The sequence below is a fragment of the Stenella coeruleoalba genome (genome assembly GCF_951394435.1).
Source record: "Stenella coeruleoalba genome assembly, chromosome: 9".
Lineage (NCBI taxonomy): Eukaryota > Metazoa > Chordata > Mammalia > Artiodactyla > Delphinidae > Stenella > Stenella coeruleoalba.
Window position 1 is genome coordinate 627,207 of NC_137155.1, and position 14,220 is coordinate 641,426.

At 46.6% G+C, this 14,220-nt stretch overlaps 1 protein-coding gene across 1 annotated transcript in view; it reads left to right on the forward strand.

Annotated features, from left to right (window-relative positions):
• Positions 1-14,220, forward strand: part of LOC307191496 (ATP-binding cassette sub-family A member 13-like) — a gene marked incomplete at both ends in the record, with an annotated part of 76,072 nt that overhangs the window by 37,779 nt on the left and 24,073 nt on the right. The window contains 5 exon segments of the mRNA XM_079931625.1: positions 740-807; positions 892-1,022; positions 7,589-7,703; positions 8,959-9,033; positions 9,090-9,336. Of these exon segments, the coding sequence (XP_079787751.1) occupies positions 740-807; positions 892-1,022; positions 7,589-7,703; positions 8,959-9,033; positions 9,090-9,336 (636 nt within the window).

Consider the following 14,220-nt stretch of genomic DNA (forward strand, 5'->3'; position numbering starts at 1 on the left):
CAGCATAAATTTCTTTTCTCATAATTCTGGAGTCCAGGTGTGGGCAGGCCTGGCTCTCCCTGAGGCTTCTGTCCTCGACGTATGGACGGCTGTCTGCTCCCTCATCTTCCCTCTGTGCGTGTCTGTGTCTGCACTTCCCCATCTTCTAAGTACACCAGTCATGCTGGATTAGAGCACATCCTGTGACCTCATTTTCAGTTGGTCACCTCTGTAAAGACTCAATCTCCCAATAAGGTCACATGGTGAAGTGCTAGGGGTGAGGACTTCAACTTAGGAATTTTGGGAGGGCAGAATTCAGCCCACAAGCAGCTCTGTATATGAAATGCGAAGAATTCCTGTGGCAGAACACAGAATCCAAAGACATCGGTTCTTAGGGACATCTGTAATCACAGACAAGGAAATCCTATTATTTGTGCAGCCTCATGTAATTTTTCAAGTCCTGCAAAAATGCAAAACAAGTAATTTCTTTGTATTAATGACACCACCATGTGGTTTTGTTAAAATGAAAAAGAGTATTTTTAATTTTAGGAGGGAGTTGGGAATTGGGAGGCCTTAGTGCTACCTCACCACCGAGGACTTGTGTCACACAGAAAATCAGCCTCCCCTCCCTGGGGTGCGGCCCTTTCTCAGCGGGGGCGCTGAGCTGAGTGTCCTGGGGCGTCCGGTCAGACCCATGCTGATGTGGTGTGAGCCGCTCCTAGGTTGTGCTGACCGCTTGTTTGTCCTCTTCTGACTTTAGGTATCATTTTTAACAGTTCCTTAGCGGGTAAGAACCTCAGCTCAGAATCTCTCCAGCTGCCGCTCCAGGTTACGTACAGCATGAGGACCAGCATTTTGTACAGTTTGAGGACAGATCTGGTGAAGAACCCTTTCTGGAATTTCCACCCTCAGAGCCTCCCAGCCGATGGGTTCAAGTATAACTACATCTTTGTCCCATTGCAAGACATGATCGAAAGAGCTATCATCTCAGTGCAGATGGGGCAGGAGGCCCGGAACCCGGCCGTACAGGTGCAGGCCATCCCGTAGCCGTGTCATACCAGCCACCTGTGAGTACCCGGTGGGACCGAGCTCCTGAGGGCCTCTGACAGTGGGAGAGGCCCTGCGTTTGGAAACCAGGTGGAGAAAAATCCTGGAGCTTTTATATAGCCATTCCACCAAAGAGCATTTGGAGACGATCCATTCTCCTTTTTAATTTCCTAAGGCTGAGCCATCTAGATAGAAGAACAATTGTGGAGATAATGTGGTCAGTTAGATTTGACACCAGGCATCTGTAGCTTCAGATACCCTTCAGAATAAATTTGACAAATAATATTCACGGGGGATTCCTCCCATCTGAACTAGGGAATCAGAGGAAGCTTATTTCCTCTTCAGCCCAAATCCTTATAGTTTGGGCCTGTGCCACCCACATGCAGGGATGGAGGGATTCCCAGAGGCCTGGGGCGGGTGACCTCGTAGGTCGGGTCATCTGAGAACACTCATGAGTTGAAGTGGGTGATTCAGCGGGTGACTGCAGCTCCGACACTCTCAGGGTGAGAGTGAGGGGAAGCTCAGTCGAAGGGACTCGGGGCAGCGCTCACCCTGGGGACGTCCTTCCGTGTAAGATGCTTCGGAGCCGAGACCCGGGCAATGTTCCGGGCGGTGCTGTGTTCAGAGAGGGGTGCATTCACGAGCCCCCTCCTCCCTGACTTTCCCCAACGGGTCAGCAAGCAGGACTGGGCAAGAGGAGGATGACAGGGTGCTGGGGAGCTGCACCCTTCTGTGCGTGACTCCGGCACAGGCTGGTGGGAGGACACAGCCCAGACGTGAGCCTGAGGGTCCCTGATTCACCCCTTCCCGTGCCGGGAAGGACCTGCATCAGCCCGCTGGCCCAAGGTTCGGGGTGGGGAGAAAGCTTCGGTCCTTCTCAGCAGTACCCCCCGCCCGCATTGTCCTGGGCCCGGGATCAGGGTCCTGGGGGTGGGGGATGGATGGAGGGAGAAGGGCAGGAGGCAGAGCCGGGGTGACGTGGGGAGGGGCTGGGGGTTGGCCACCACCCTGCACTGGCACTGGAGTCATGCATCTCAAGAGACAAAAACAAAAGCTGAGCCATTTTGTTTTCTTAGATTCCATATATATGTGTTACCATATGGTATTTGTCTTTCTCTTTCTGACTTATTCACTCTGTATGACAGACTCTAGGTCCATCCACCTCACTACAAATAACTCAATTTCCTTTCTTTTTATGGCTGAGTAATATTCCATTGTATATATGTGCCACATCTTCTTTATCCATTCATCTGTCAGTGGACACTTAGGTTGCTTCCATGTACTGGCTATTGTAAATAGAACTGCAGTGAACATTGTGGTACATGACTCTTTTTGAATTATGGTTTTCTCAGGGTATATGCCCAGTAGTGGGATTGCTGGGTAAAATGGATCTGAGGAACCTAAGGGCAGGACAGGAATAAAGACACAGATGTAGAGAATGGACTTGAGTACATGGGGAGGGGGAAGGGTAAGCTGCGACAAAGTGAGAGAGTGGCATGGACATATATACACTACCAAACGTAAAATAGATAGCTAGTGGGAAGCAGTCGCATAGCACAGGGAGATCAGCTCGGTGCTTTATGACCACCTAGAGGGGTGGGAGAGGGAGGGTGGGAGGGAGGGAGATGCAAGAGGGAAGAGATATGGGAACATATGTATATGTATGACTGATTCACTTTGTTATAGAGCAGAAACTAACACTCCATTGTAAAGCAATTATACTCCAATAAAGATGTTAAAAAAAAAAAGCTGATTTCTCCACGTGGCTGTCCCTGTATATGGGATTTTGATCCAACAGGCTCATCCTTTTCTGTCTGACGTTGCTAATAGAGACAAGCCACCTAGGAACACTGTTAATAAGAGTTATTAAAATGCAAGTCAGGGATTTGCCACCTTCAGAAAAAGGCATGGAGACAACGAAATGTTTATGAAGATCAGAGTAACATTTTAAAAAGGTTTAAACAAATGAGAATGTTGGATTTCCTAATTTCCAAGTTTATTGACGGGCTTTTGTTTGGGTTCCAGAGTAGGGATAAATACACGGAAGAATCTGGAGCACATTTGTCTGATCCATGCTGACCTGATAATAGGGAGGTGACAGACAGTCCTAGCTCTGAGGTCACGTAGACATCCTGGATTTAATATGTTTCTCCTTTCACTGTTAGTTTTGTAAACAAATGGTTATCAAAAGTTGAGAAAGTAGAGAAAAAAGGCGTACTTCATACCCTCTTCTAAAGCATCAGTTGTTGTTTGTTTGTTTGTTTGGCGACCTTGAACTCATGACATCTTGCTGAGAGAGAAAGTTTTTGTGCTGTTTTTTCATTTGAAGCCATTTATGGAGCATTTGCTAAGTGTCATGTATGCACGTGACTGTCATACTTGGTGGTGAAAAAGGTGTCGTCCTTGCCTTCTGGGAGCTTGCAGACCAGGGGTTACCAGGACCGTATGAGCCTGGAGAACCGCAGTCACCCTCCCCTGTGGGATTCCCCAGGGATGAGAGTCACAGGACCTCTCGCCGCCCAGTTGGGAAGTTGGTGGAGGGGCACACGCATCCACGTCAGACACCAGTCTCTTCCCTAAGGTCCGGGGGAGGATTTGAGGTCGAGCAGAGCACTCGTGTTCCTCTCCCTCTCCCTCATCCCCTCCTTCTGTGGTTAGTTTGCCTTCAACATGCTTCCTCCTTCTGCATTTTAAAAATTCACTTGGTGCACACAGTTTCATTATTTTCTTGTTCCGTTGATACTTTTTTCAAAGGACCACACATGGACTTTATTTATCAATTATCTTTTTTTGTCTTTTCTAACTTACTTGTTCTGTCTTTATTTTTATTACTTCCTTACTTTTATATACCTTCACTGTGTTATGCTGTTTCTCTGATACCTGAGACCCATGTTTGATACATTATTTTTAGTGTATTTTTCCTTTAATGTGTGTAGTGACCTAAGGTGATGACTTTTCTCTTCAATCATTATTTCAACTATGTCCCATGGATCTGATATACGGCTAAAAGTTCATTGTTTTCTAGACACTTGCAATATGGGTTTCTGCTGTCTTCTTGACCCAAGAGCTGTTTAAGTTTCTTTTAATTCCCAAGTGGAAATTCTCAGGAATTTTAAGCATGTGAAGTTACTCAGCTTACTTATAGTAAGAAAAATTCAAACTAAAACTAGTCTGCGATAGCATTTTAAAAATCAGATTGACAAAATCCAAAAATTGCCATCATACCCTAAATTGCCAAATACTGCTAATAAATCCTAATTTGTACATTGCCATCAGAAAATACTGTGTTTATCGTTTCCACTTTTTGAATTTATGGCATTTTTCTCTGTCAACTATTATATAATCAACTTTTGTGAATGATTTATGGGGCCCTTGAAAAGAAATTTCGGATTTCCTATTTTTATAGTACAGAATTTATCCACATTAACTTTGTTGTTTAGGAATTCTCTGTCCTTATTTGTGTCCACTTCATCTGTGCTGAGCTAAGGTAGATAACCTGTAGTCTCCTGTTACTGGAACATCCCCTTGCTTTTTCCTCTGGTGTTGGCCTTTCGAATCTTGGGGCTGAGTCACTTCGTGCAGAGCCATGAGTAATTGTGTTCTGGGTCTTCCTTAATGCTTTGTGGACGTAATTCTACCTTGTATAAAATTAAATTAATGACCTCTGCTTTTTCCCCCTTTCTTCTCTCTGGATTCACGGTTTGCTTTCCACGCCTTTGCCCATCCTTGCATTTTAAACTTTTCTGAAGTGTCTTGTTTTAGGCGTGTCTCTTGTGTGCATCACATAGCTTCATACACAGGGGAGGTTAGCTGTTTAACAGTATGAAATGGAATTTCAGGTATATGTGGTCTTAGTTATGTAATATATTTTTCTAAACTTACACCATTATTTAGGAATGTTCTGCTGTTGTTCTAGTGGTTCCCTTATAGTTATAACTTTGTACAAATAATATCAACCCTTTCTTTCCTTTTTTTTTACCATGACCAATAAAAAAACAGTGTAATTTCTCTTCTTCCATCGCATCTTTTTTATCATGCAATTTTAGTTAACATTATTATCTCAGTGTCCTCCTTTGTATGTTAAAGATGCCTATACTTATATTCTGCATTTGTCAGCGTTAAATAGCCTTTGATTTTGGCATTTACCAACTCATTCTTCCTCTTTGAAGAATTTCCCCAACCTTCCAATTTTTGTTTGTTGTATCATTTTTACATTTCAGGGAACAAAACATTTCCAATATGTCTTGTCATCTTATTTTTCATTTTTGTTTTAGTCTTATTTTTACTGGCAGTAAATCCACTTCTTACCATTATTCTTTCACTGTGATTTACCAGTCACCCCTCTGTGGGCTGGTTTGTCTTCTAGTAATTTCCTTAAGAAGATCTCATGAGACAATTTAACCTGAGTTCTTACATGCTTAAAATTCTTTGCAGCATTTATATTTGAAAGACAGCTTGGCTGGACATGAAATCCTGGGCTCACTCTTTCCTTGAGTATCTTGTAGGAATAGCTCCATTATCTTTGGCTTTCAGTGTTAGTATAAAGAAATCTGAGGCCACCTTGATATTTTCACTCTTTTATCTGACTTGGTAATTTTGACAAATTGCTAATAACTTGAAAATTCAATAATTTACTAGGATACACTTAATTGTTGACCATTCTAGGACAGTTTTCCAAGGCACAGGATGAGTTCTTTCAATGTGTAAGACTTAAGCTTTTTTTTTTTTTTTTTTTTTTAATGGAAACTCTTGATGTGTTCTAGCATTACAAATTTATTCTCTTCCAGTATTTGGTTTTTCTTCTTAAGGGAATCCAGTTGCATGACTTCCCCCCTGTGTTTCTTATCAACAAAATCCCCTTAATTCTATTAAGCTCCTTCTTTCTTTCTGTCCCTTCAGCTGCGTTCTCACGTGTGTTTTATGGCTCTCACTGGGTGTGTGCAGCGTCGTTTGCCGTTGTTGTGCCCCTCATCCTGTCTCTATCCATCTGGCGGCTATCTTCCACCTTCTGTTTCTCCCCAGCCTCTTCCAGCTCACATTTCGTGTCTTCCTGCCACCTCAGCATCTCATCACTGAACCGTAACACTCCTGTGGTATGGTGTTTTTATAGGGGATTGCCTTAGTAAATAGTTTTAAACTGGTGGCAGAGATGTTGGCTATTTTCACCTGTTTCACCTCACCATCTTTTTGGCATGTGTTCTTCATTTGTTAATAATTCTGAGACTCTCAACCTACTTTTATTTCTCACGTGGCTGTCGTGCTAGATTTCTGTTGCCGTTGTTACTCATCTTGAATGACTCGGGTCTTCCTGGCCAGTTGTTTGCAAGGGGCTCCAGCTAGTGGTGAGGACCAGGGACATGAATACCCCCAGAGCTCAAAGACTCTCTCCCACGGCCACGAAGACTGAGTGCTTCCTGCACATACACATACTCTGCACATAACCCTCCTCCTCTGTCTCCCTGGAGACCCTCTCCAGGTGGGAGTGGCTCCTGACACCACCCAGTTTAACAGGCAGTGGACACCCACTTAACACCTGCTGTTCTCTGTACTGTGCCCCCAGAGTGCCCCTGGCCTTTAGGAAGTGTAGTGATTTTTTTTAAACAACAGACGTTTATTTCTCACTGTTCCAGAGGTCCAGGGGCTAGTAGGTTTGGTTTATAACGAGGGCCCTTTCTCAGGTGTGAAGACTTCCTGCTGTGTCCTCAGAGGGTGGAGAGAGTGACAGCTCTGGTCTGTCTTCCTCTGCTTCTGAGGACGCCAGCGTCATCCTGGGACCCCATCCTCATCACCTCATCACAACCTAATCATCCCCCAAAGGCCCTACCTCCAGATACCATCCCTTTGGGGGGTTAGGGTTTCAACACACGAATTTGGGGGTGACACATTTGGGAACAGAGAGAGTCACTTCTGTGGCTACTTCCTTAAGTATAGTTTTTATGGTACATTCTAGACCTCCAGAGGGTGGGGTTTTGCTGCTGACGCCTCTCGTCTCTACTTTTTTGTGTGACTCCTATATGAGCGTGATTATTTTTGGCAGCTTTTTCAAATACTTGGCCATCTCTTCCCAAACACGTATCAGAATTGCAATGGCAGTTTTTCCTTCTCTTGTTGATTTGGACTCGTTTCCAGGAGCAGATTAGGAAAGGCCTGAGTTACACACCATGTACTGTAACTTCTCTTCTGTAGTTTCTTATTCTCTTTAATTTGTACTAAATGGCCTCACTCAGACAGGTATGTGCAGAGCGTCCAGGTTCTCTGGGTCCGGGGTGGTTGCTCCAAGGACCCCAGAGTCGGGCTCATGCAATACCAGGCCCCTCATGACTCTCTCCTTTACAGACATAGAGGAGGGCCTCTGTGTCTGTAAAGTTTCCTCGTGCTCTGTGAGTTTGCACACCTATAAATCAGGACGCCCGACAGCGGTTCTGCCCCAGGCACAGGGTCTGACAGGTCTCGGTCCTGAGCGAGCCCTGGGGCCGTAAGGACAGCGGGACGAAGCGTGGGAGCAGGACTCACTGCGAGCATCTTGGGGCGGTGGTGGATGCTGACCGCACTGTCCCCACAGGTTCTTGAACAGCGTCGGCTCCTTCTTCCCGCTGATAGCGATGCTCACGTGGATGGTGTCCGTGGCCAGCGTGGTCCGCAGGCTGCTTTACGAGCGGAAGATCCAGCTGGAGGAAGTGAACAGCCTGGGGGACGGGAGGGGGCGTTGGGGGGTTGGGGGTTGACGGCTGCCCCGTCATGGACGGGACGCCGCGTGCGCTTGGTTGGGTCCCGCCGTGCCAGGAGACTCGCTCTGCATGGAAGCCCAGGGCCCTGGCAGAGCTGCACAGGTGACACGTCTAGTCCGTCCAGGACAGGAAAGGAGGCTGAGGACGGGCCCACGAGAGTCCCTTACTCAGCAGTGTTTACGCGACCCAGACAAACACACGGACGGAATTCCTGTCTTTGTTTACGGCTGGAATTCTTTATTTACAGCTTTGCTGTTTTTGTCCCAGTGTTGTTAAAACTCGAAACTATCAAAACTGCTTTTAAGAATGAAAGTTCATAAAAGCGCCTGGTAAAGACCTGCCTTCCCGTTCAGCTGGGCAGACACGCCGGCACATGGTATCCACTCATTTATTAAAGCAAAGGAAAAGTGCAGAGAGTCATTCAGTTTCGACTAGAGTTGCACTGTTGTACTGCGTGTTGTTCACCTGTGTAGCACGAATGCATTCCTGGGTTTCTGTGTTTCTTCCCCATCCAACTGGGCCCCAGGCGTAAGGCCTGGGACTGGGCATTGGTGGTGCTGAGCTCCCTGCCCGGGGCCGCCAGCGTGGGGCGTGCATATGAATTGCTCTCACTGCCAAGTAACCAGCCCTACACCCTGGTGTATCACCACGTTATAGGTGAGCAAGCGGTCGTTTCAGTGGACGGATTAATTTTAGTATTATTACTTCAAACTGAATTACTTTGCAAACACATTCTAGAACCTGAGCAGTCACCCCTGAAGTGAAGAGCTTAAGGCCCAGTGTTTCCCCCTTCATTTTTCTCTTTGTTGTTACTAAACAAAACCAACACAAACCAAATGACAAAAAAAAGAGGGAACAAAACCGACAAAAGCTCTATAAACCAGGAAAGGCAGCGAGTCTGCGGCCGGTCAGGCTGGGGTCTGGGGTCTCTCCCCTTTGCAGCTGCCTTCTCACAGCTGTGAGGTGATTCTCAGGCCCCCTCGTCCCCCTTCTTCCCCTCCCCATGGCCAGCAACCTGCTCTGCAGGGGGTTCATTCGCATCAATGGCTGACTCTGGAGGAAGCGTCCAGCGCGGCGTCTCCGAGGCCATGTTTCCACACTGGCGGCCACAGGGAGGGATGAGCCCCGGCTCGCCTGTCCCCCCGGCCGCACCTGCCCTGTCCTCTCTCAACCCCGTGATGACCGGTCCTCCCTGTGTGGACAGTACGTGAAGATGATGGGCCTGCCCCCCGCCGTCCACTTGCTGGCCCGGCTCCCGGAGCACGGGGCCAAGCTGACGGTGAGCCGCGCCGCCCTGGCCCTCATCCTCGGGGTCGGCGGCGTCTTCACCTCCAGCAGCACCTGGATGGCGTCCTCTTCCTCCTGGACTCCGGGGTGTCGGTGGTCACACTGAGCTACCTCCTGAGCGCATCCTTTGGCCGGGCGAGCTCGGCCGCCCTGTGCAGCAGCCTGCCCTGCGTGGCCAGCTTCCTGCCCTACATCGTGCCGGCCTGCAGGCCTCCCTCGTCAGTGCGTTGTTTTGTGAAACTGCAGAGCAAGGCTGCCGTGTACCCCGCAGCACGTTTCAGTGCATCACTGTCAGGTGTGTGGGGCTTCCCCATCTCCCCAGCGTGTACTCCACCCTCAGCTGCAGCCTTGCGGTGGTGGGTTCACTGACACCACGGAGGGTTTGCTGAAGGGCGGGCCATGAAAAACTGGTGTTTTTCATGGAATAGGGACTCTCCTCTGAAGACTCTTGGAGAAATTGGGAGTGTCCTAAAGGAAGCGCATGACTTCAGTTTCTCTTTGTTTCACACATGGAAGGAAACAGATCTCCAAAGCTATTTTAGAAGTAAAAAATGAGCTTTTTTTTTGGAAGCATCATGAATTACATCACATTAGCTGGAAAGATCTCTCCGTTGGCAGTGTCAGAGTCCCCTATCCATTTAGAATGTACCTCCCCAAAAGCATTAGAATATGTCCAAGTCTGTGCTATAAATACGTAGAAGACAGAAACTCATCCATTCTTGGTGACTGTTACCTGGTGAGCTCAGTGCCAACCACAGTAGGGTCACACAGTACACAGCACTGGGCACACAGTAGGGACACAGAGTACACAGCACTAGGACACACAGTAGGGACACAGTACACAGCACTGGGACACACAATAGGGACACACAGTACACAGCACTAGGACGCCCAGTAGGGACACAGTACCCAGCACTGGCACACAGTAGGGTCAGCACTGGGACACACAGTAGGGCCAGCACTGGGTCACACAGCAGGGACACAGTACACAGTACTGGGCACACAGTAGGGACACAGAGTACGCAGCACTAGGACACACAGTAGGGACACAGTACACAGCACTAGGACGCCCAGTAGGGACACAGTACCCAACACTGGCACACAGTAGGGTCAGCACTGGGACACACAGTAGGGCCAGCACTGGGTCACACAGCAGGGACACAGTACACAGCACTGGGCACACAGTAGGGACACAGAGTACGCAGCACTAGGACACACAGTAGGGACACAGTACACAGCACTGGGACACACAGTAGGGACACAGAGTACACAGCACTAGGACGCACAGTGCTTTGGAAGGGATGGTGGAGCCACGTCTCAGGGCCTGCGTCACAGCCCTGTCATCACGTAAGCATCCCTGAGCTCAAGGGCAGGGCACGTCCTCATGGCACCCTGTGGGGAGTGTGATTGGAGTCCCTGAGGGAGAATCTGGGGTGGGATCAGGTGGGAGAAGTCAGAGAGAGAGAGACAGTCGCTGTATGTTTTCACTTAAAGGCGGAATCTAGAATATCCAGCAGATGACCGAATATAGCAAAACAGAAGCCGACTCACAGATACAGAGAGCAAACTAGTGGGTACGAGGGAGTGGTGGAGGGAGGGGCACGATAGGGTAGGGAGTGAGAGGTGCAAAGTACTAGGTATGAAATAAATGTTCCGAGGATGTGACGTGCAGGGCAGGGAATATAGCCACTATTTTATTGTAACTTTATGTGGAAGATAATCTATGAAAACATCGAATCACTATGTTGTTCACTTGGACTAACAACTATACCTCAGTTATTAGAACAAAGCCGCCCAGGGTTGCCAGGGGGCCCCTGAGGCCTTCAGAGGTCACCTGTCCTGGGCCAGTCAGCCTCACTGCTGTGGGTGGGGTGAAGGTCTCTGCTCATTTCGGGCCTCGGGGTAAAATGCTTCCATGAAAGCCAAATTCCTCTTCTCCAGCACCAGTAAACCCTTCAGTCCGCCCTGGTTTCCACGGCTCGACTCGTCTGCCTAGATTTGCACGGTATTCATCAGTATGTTATCCAGCTTGCGTTAGTTTATGTCACACCGGTAGTCAGTAATTTTGTGTGTTGATTGGATGTTTTCAGAATAATGAAGACAACTGGGACCACTCAGTGCCCCCACCAGGTATTCCTTACATACAGAAAAAGAGCCACTGACCACCCGGCCTGAATTTCAACAGATGTTTTTTGTTTTTTATTTCAATCCTTAGATTTAAGGTTTTATGTCTACAAAGTCTGATTTCCTTTTTACATGTTGAAATGGTTTCTAGCCAACAAAGGATCTAACTCTGGTACATTACATTTTTAAACGTAAGATACTTTTTCAACGAGCTTCCTTTTTTTTAAACACCAGACCTCCCCGCTGGAAATGAAATCACATTTTCCTCCAGTGCGCCCTCTTCTCGTGTGCAGTCTCCATCAGCCTGCCTGCAGTGTGCTCCAGGGCATTCACTTAATAAAAATACATAGGAAATTGCTCTATTCCATTTGCCGCTGTTCTGTGTTATACATTTCTGTGTACAGTGCATTGGATTTACCACACTTCAAGCACTACAGTAAAGAGCGATAATTCCTTTTAACATTAAAAACTGTCTTGTTATTATGCTTTTCGGAACAGGCTGACGCGCGGCCCAGTCTTGGGCTCAGATGTGGAGTGGCCGCCTGGAGCGATGGTTTGGCATCATTAAGAGCCTGAATGGGTTTCGTGATTTGAACTTAGGGCTGTGGACTTCCTATGGCCCAATCGGGCACTAACTTGCAGTTTTTCTCTTCTCCCCCTCCATCTGCAAGCAGTACCTCCTCTCCACAACTGCCTTTGGACAAGGAGTACTTTTGGTTACATTCCTGGAAGGGCAAGAGGCAGGTGAGAGGATGCAGTTTTAAAAAGTGTGACTCAGGTTTTTGGAAATTTAGTTATCGTGTTGCAAGCGATACAGTAGAGAGCATTAGTTACAAAGCGGAAGGTTTGGAAGGAGATCCTTGCGTTGGTTTAGCTGATGTAAACCCCTCCCTCCATCCAGTTACCCTGGTTTTAGGAACAAGGACAATCCTGGCCTCCTGTGCTCCAGGTCGGCCGCCCAGCCAGTGCCTGGGGCTACCCCGTGACACCCGTGAAACACACTTGGTCAATTAGTGACCCTCGGAATTCTCCCCTGAACGGGCCGTGCAGGGTCTCGTCTCTTAGACAGTTATTGAGCTGCAGTCTGTCTTCCTGGATTTCCTGCCCACTGTTCCTGGTTTCTCTTTCTAACCACCTCTTTCACATGACAGCTGTTGATATACCTCCAGGGTTTCTGGATCCTTCTTGAAGCCATGATCCAGAAGGAGATCTAACCAGCATAGAGCAGTTATCTCTCCTCTTTTCTCTGTATTTTATTCCTATTAATTCAGCCTACAATAATTAAAAAAAAAATTTGTTGGCAACGTTTTTCACTTATATTGAGATTTTGTCAACTAAAACCCTAGACCAGAACAGACACATATTTCTTAGATGTTTATATAGTTTTTTTGTGGTGTGTTTTTGAAAACACAGGGAAAATATATGCCATATATGAAACTGAGCTCCAGATAGCATTACATTAGCTCATTAATTTGTGCCAGTCTTGAAATTCTCCGACTTTTCTGTAAAACATGTTGAACTGTTCTGAACTATACTACACTAAAGATGTATTAAAACAGATGAGTAATCCTGAAATGACCTATCCTGAATTCTTCAAACTGATTTTTAAACAAAATTGGATCATAAGGATATGGCAGAAAAATGGTCACTGTTAGATTCTTTGAATATTTTGGACCAAATTCCAACAAGTACACAATGTTAACACATTTATTTTATCGAGTTCTAGGTTAGCACCATAGGAAAATTGAGGAAGATGAATATTTTCCTTAAAACAAATTATATCTTAATCCAGCAATAACTTGCAAACATATTGTAGTAAGAGAATGATTCTTTCCTATTGCAGATCCTATATATCCTATTTATATGTTTTCCAAGAGCGAGAAGAATAGTATAATTTAGAGTTTGGGTTCTCAAGGAGCCGTCATCTTTTTTTAAAACATGCTTATTTTCCCTAAATATAGATTGTTTTAGTTAAGCAAGTAATATATATAGTATATATATATATAGATAGATAGATAGATAGATAGATACTATATAGATATAAGTAAGGCAAACTTTAAACTTTTTAAAATGTTAGGTATTCAGGCATTGATAATGGTCACCCATCTGCTGTCCCTGAATCAGGGTGAGATGAAGCTAACATTTCACAGGAGGTACAGGGCCCAGGCCTTGACCTTCCTTTTGTTTTAGTTGTGCTCAGCTTGGCCTCCAGAACTGATGAATTCACCTCACCAAAGTCTGCCTGAAGGAGGATGAGCGGTTCTGACTCTGACCTTCCTCTTCCTTCCAGGGCTTCAGTGGGATAATAGGTACCAGTCTGTGGAACTAGTGGGCAGGACACTTGGCTGGGTTTGCTGGATGATTTTCTTTGATTCAGGCCTTTACTTCTTATGTGGATGGTACTTGAACAACTTGATTCCTGGTAAGAATTCTGCACTTTATAAGATGACAAAATTAACTTAAAAAACAGTGTGAACCGATGTATGTGAACATTAAGATCATTATTTATTCTTTAAATAAGACATCAGAAAGGGAGTTGATAGGATGTGTTTTATTTTATTTTTTTTTAAATTTATTTATTTAATTAATTAATTTATTTTTGGCTGCATTGGGTCTTCATTGCTGCATGCGGGCTTTCTCTAGTTGCGGCGAGTGGGGGCTGCTCTTCGTTGCGGTGCACAGGCTTCTCATTGTGGTGGCTTCTCTTGTTGCGGAGCACGGGCTCTAGGCATGCAGGCTTCAGTAGTTGTGGCATGTGGGCTCAGTAGTTGCGGCACACAGACCCTAGAGCACAGCCTCAGTAGTTGTGGCATGTGGACTCAGTAGTTGTGGTGTGTGGGCTCAGTAGTTGTGGTGTGTGGGCTCAGTAGTTGTGGCGTGTGAGCTCAGTAGTTGTGGCTCGCGAGCTCTAGAGCACAGGCTCAGTAGTTGTGGCGCACAGGCTTAGTTGCTCCATGGCATGTGGGATCTTCCCGGACCAGGTCTTGAACCTGTGTCCCCTGCACTGGCAGGAGGACTCTTAACCACTGCACCACCAGGGAAGCCCAGGCCGTGT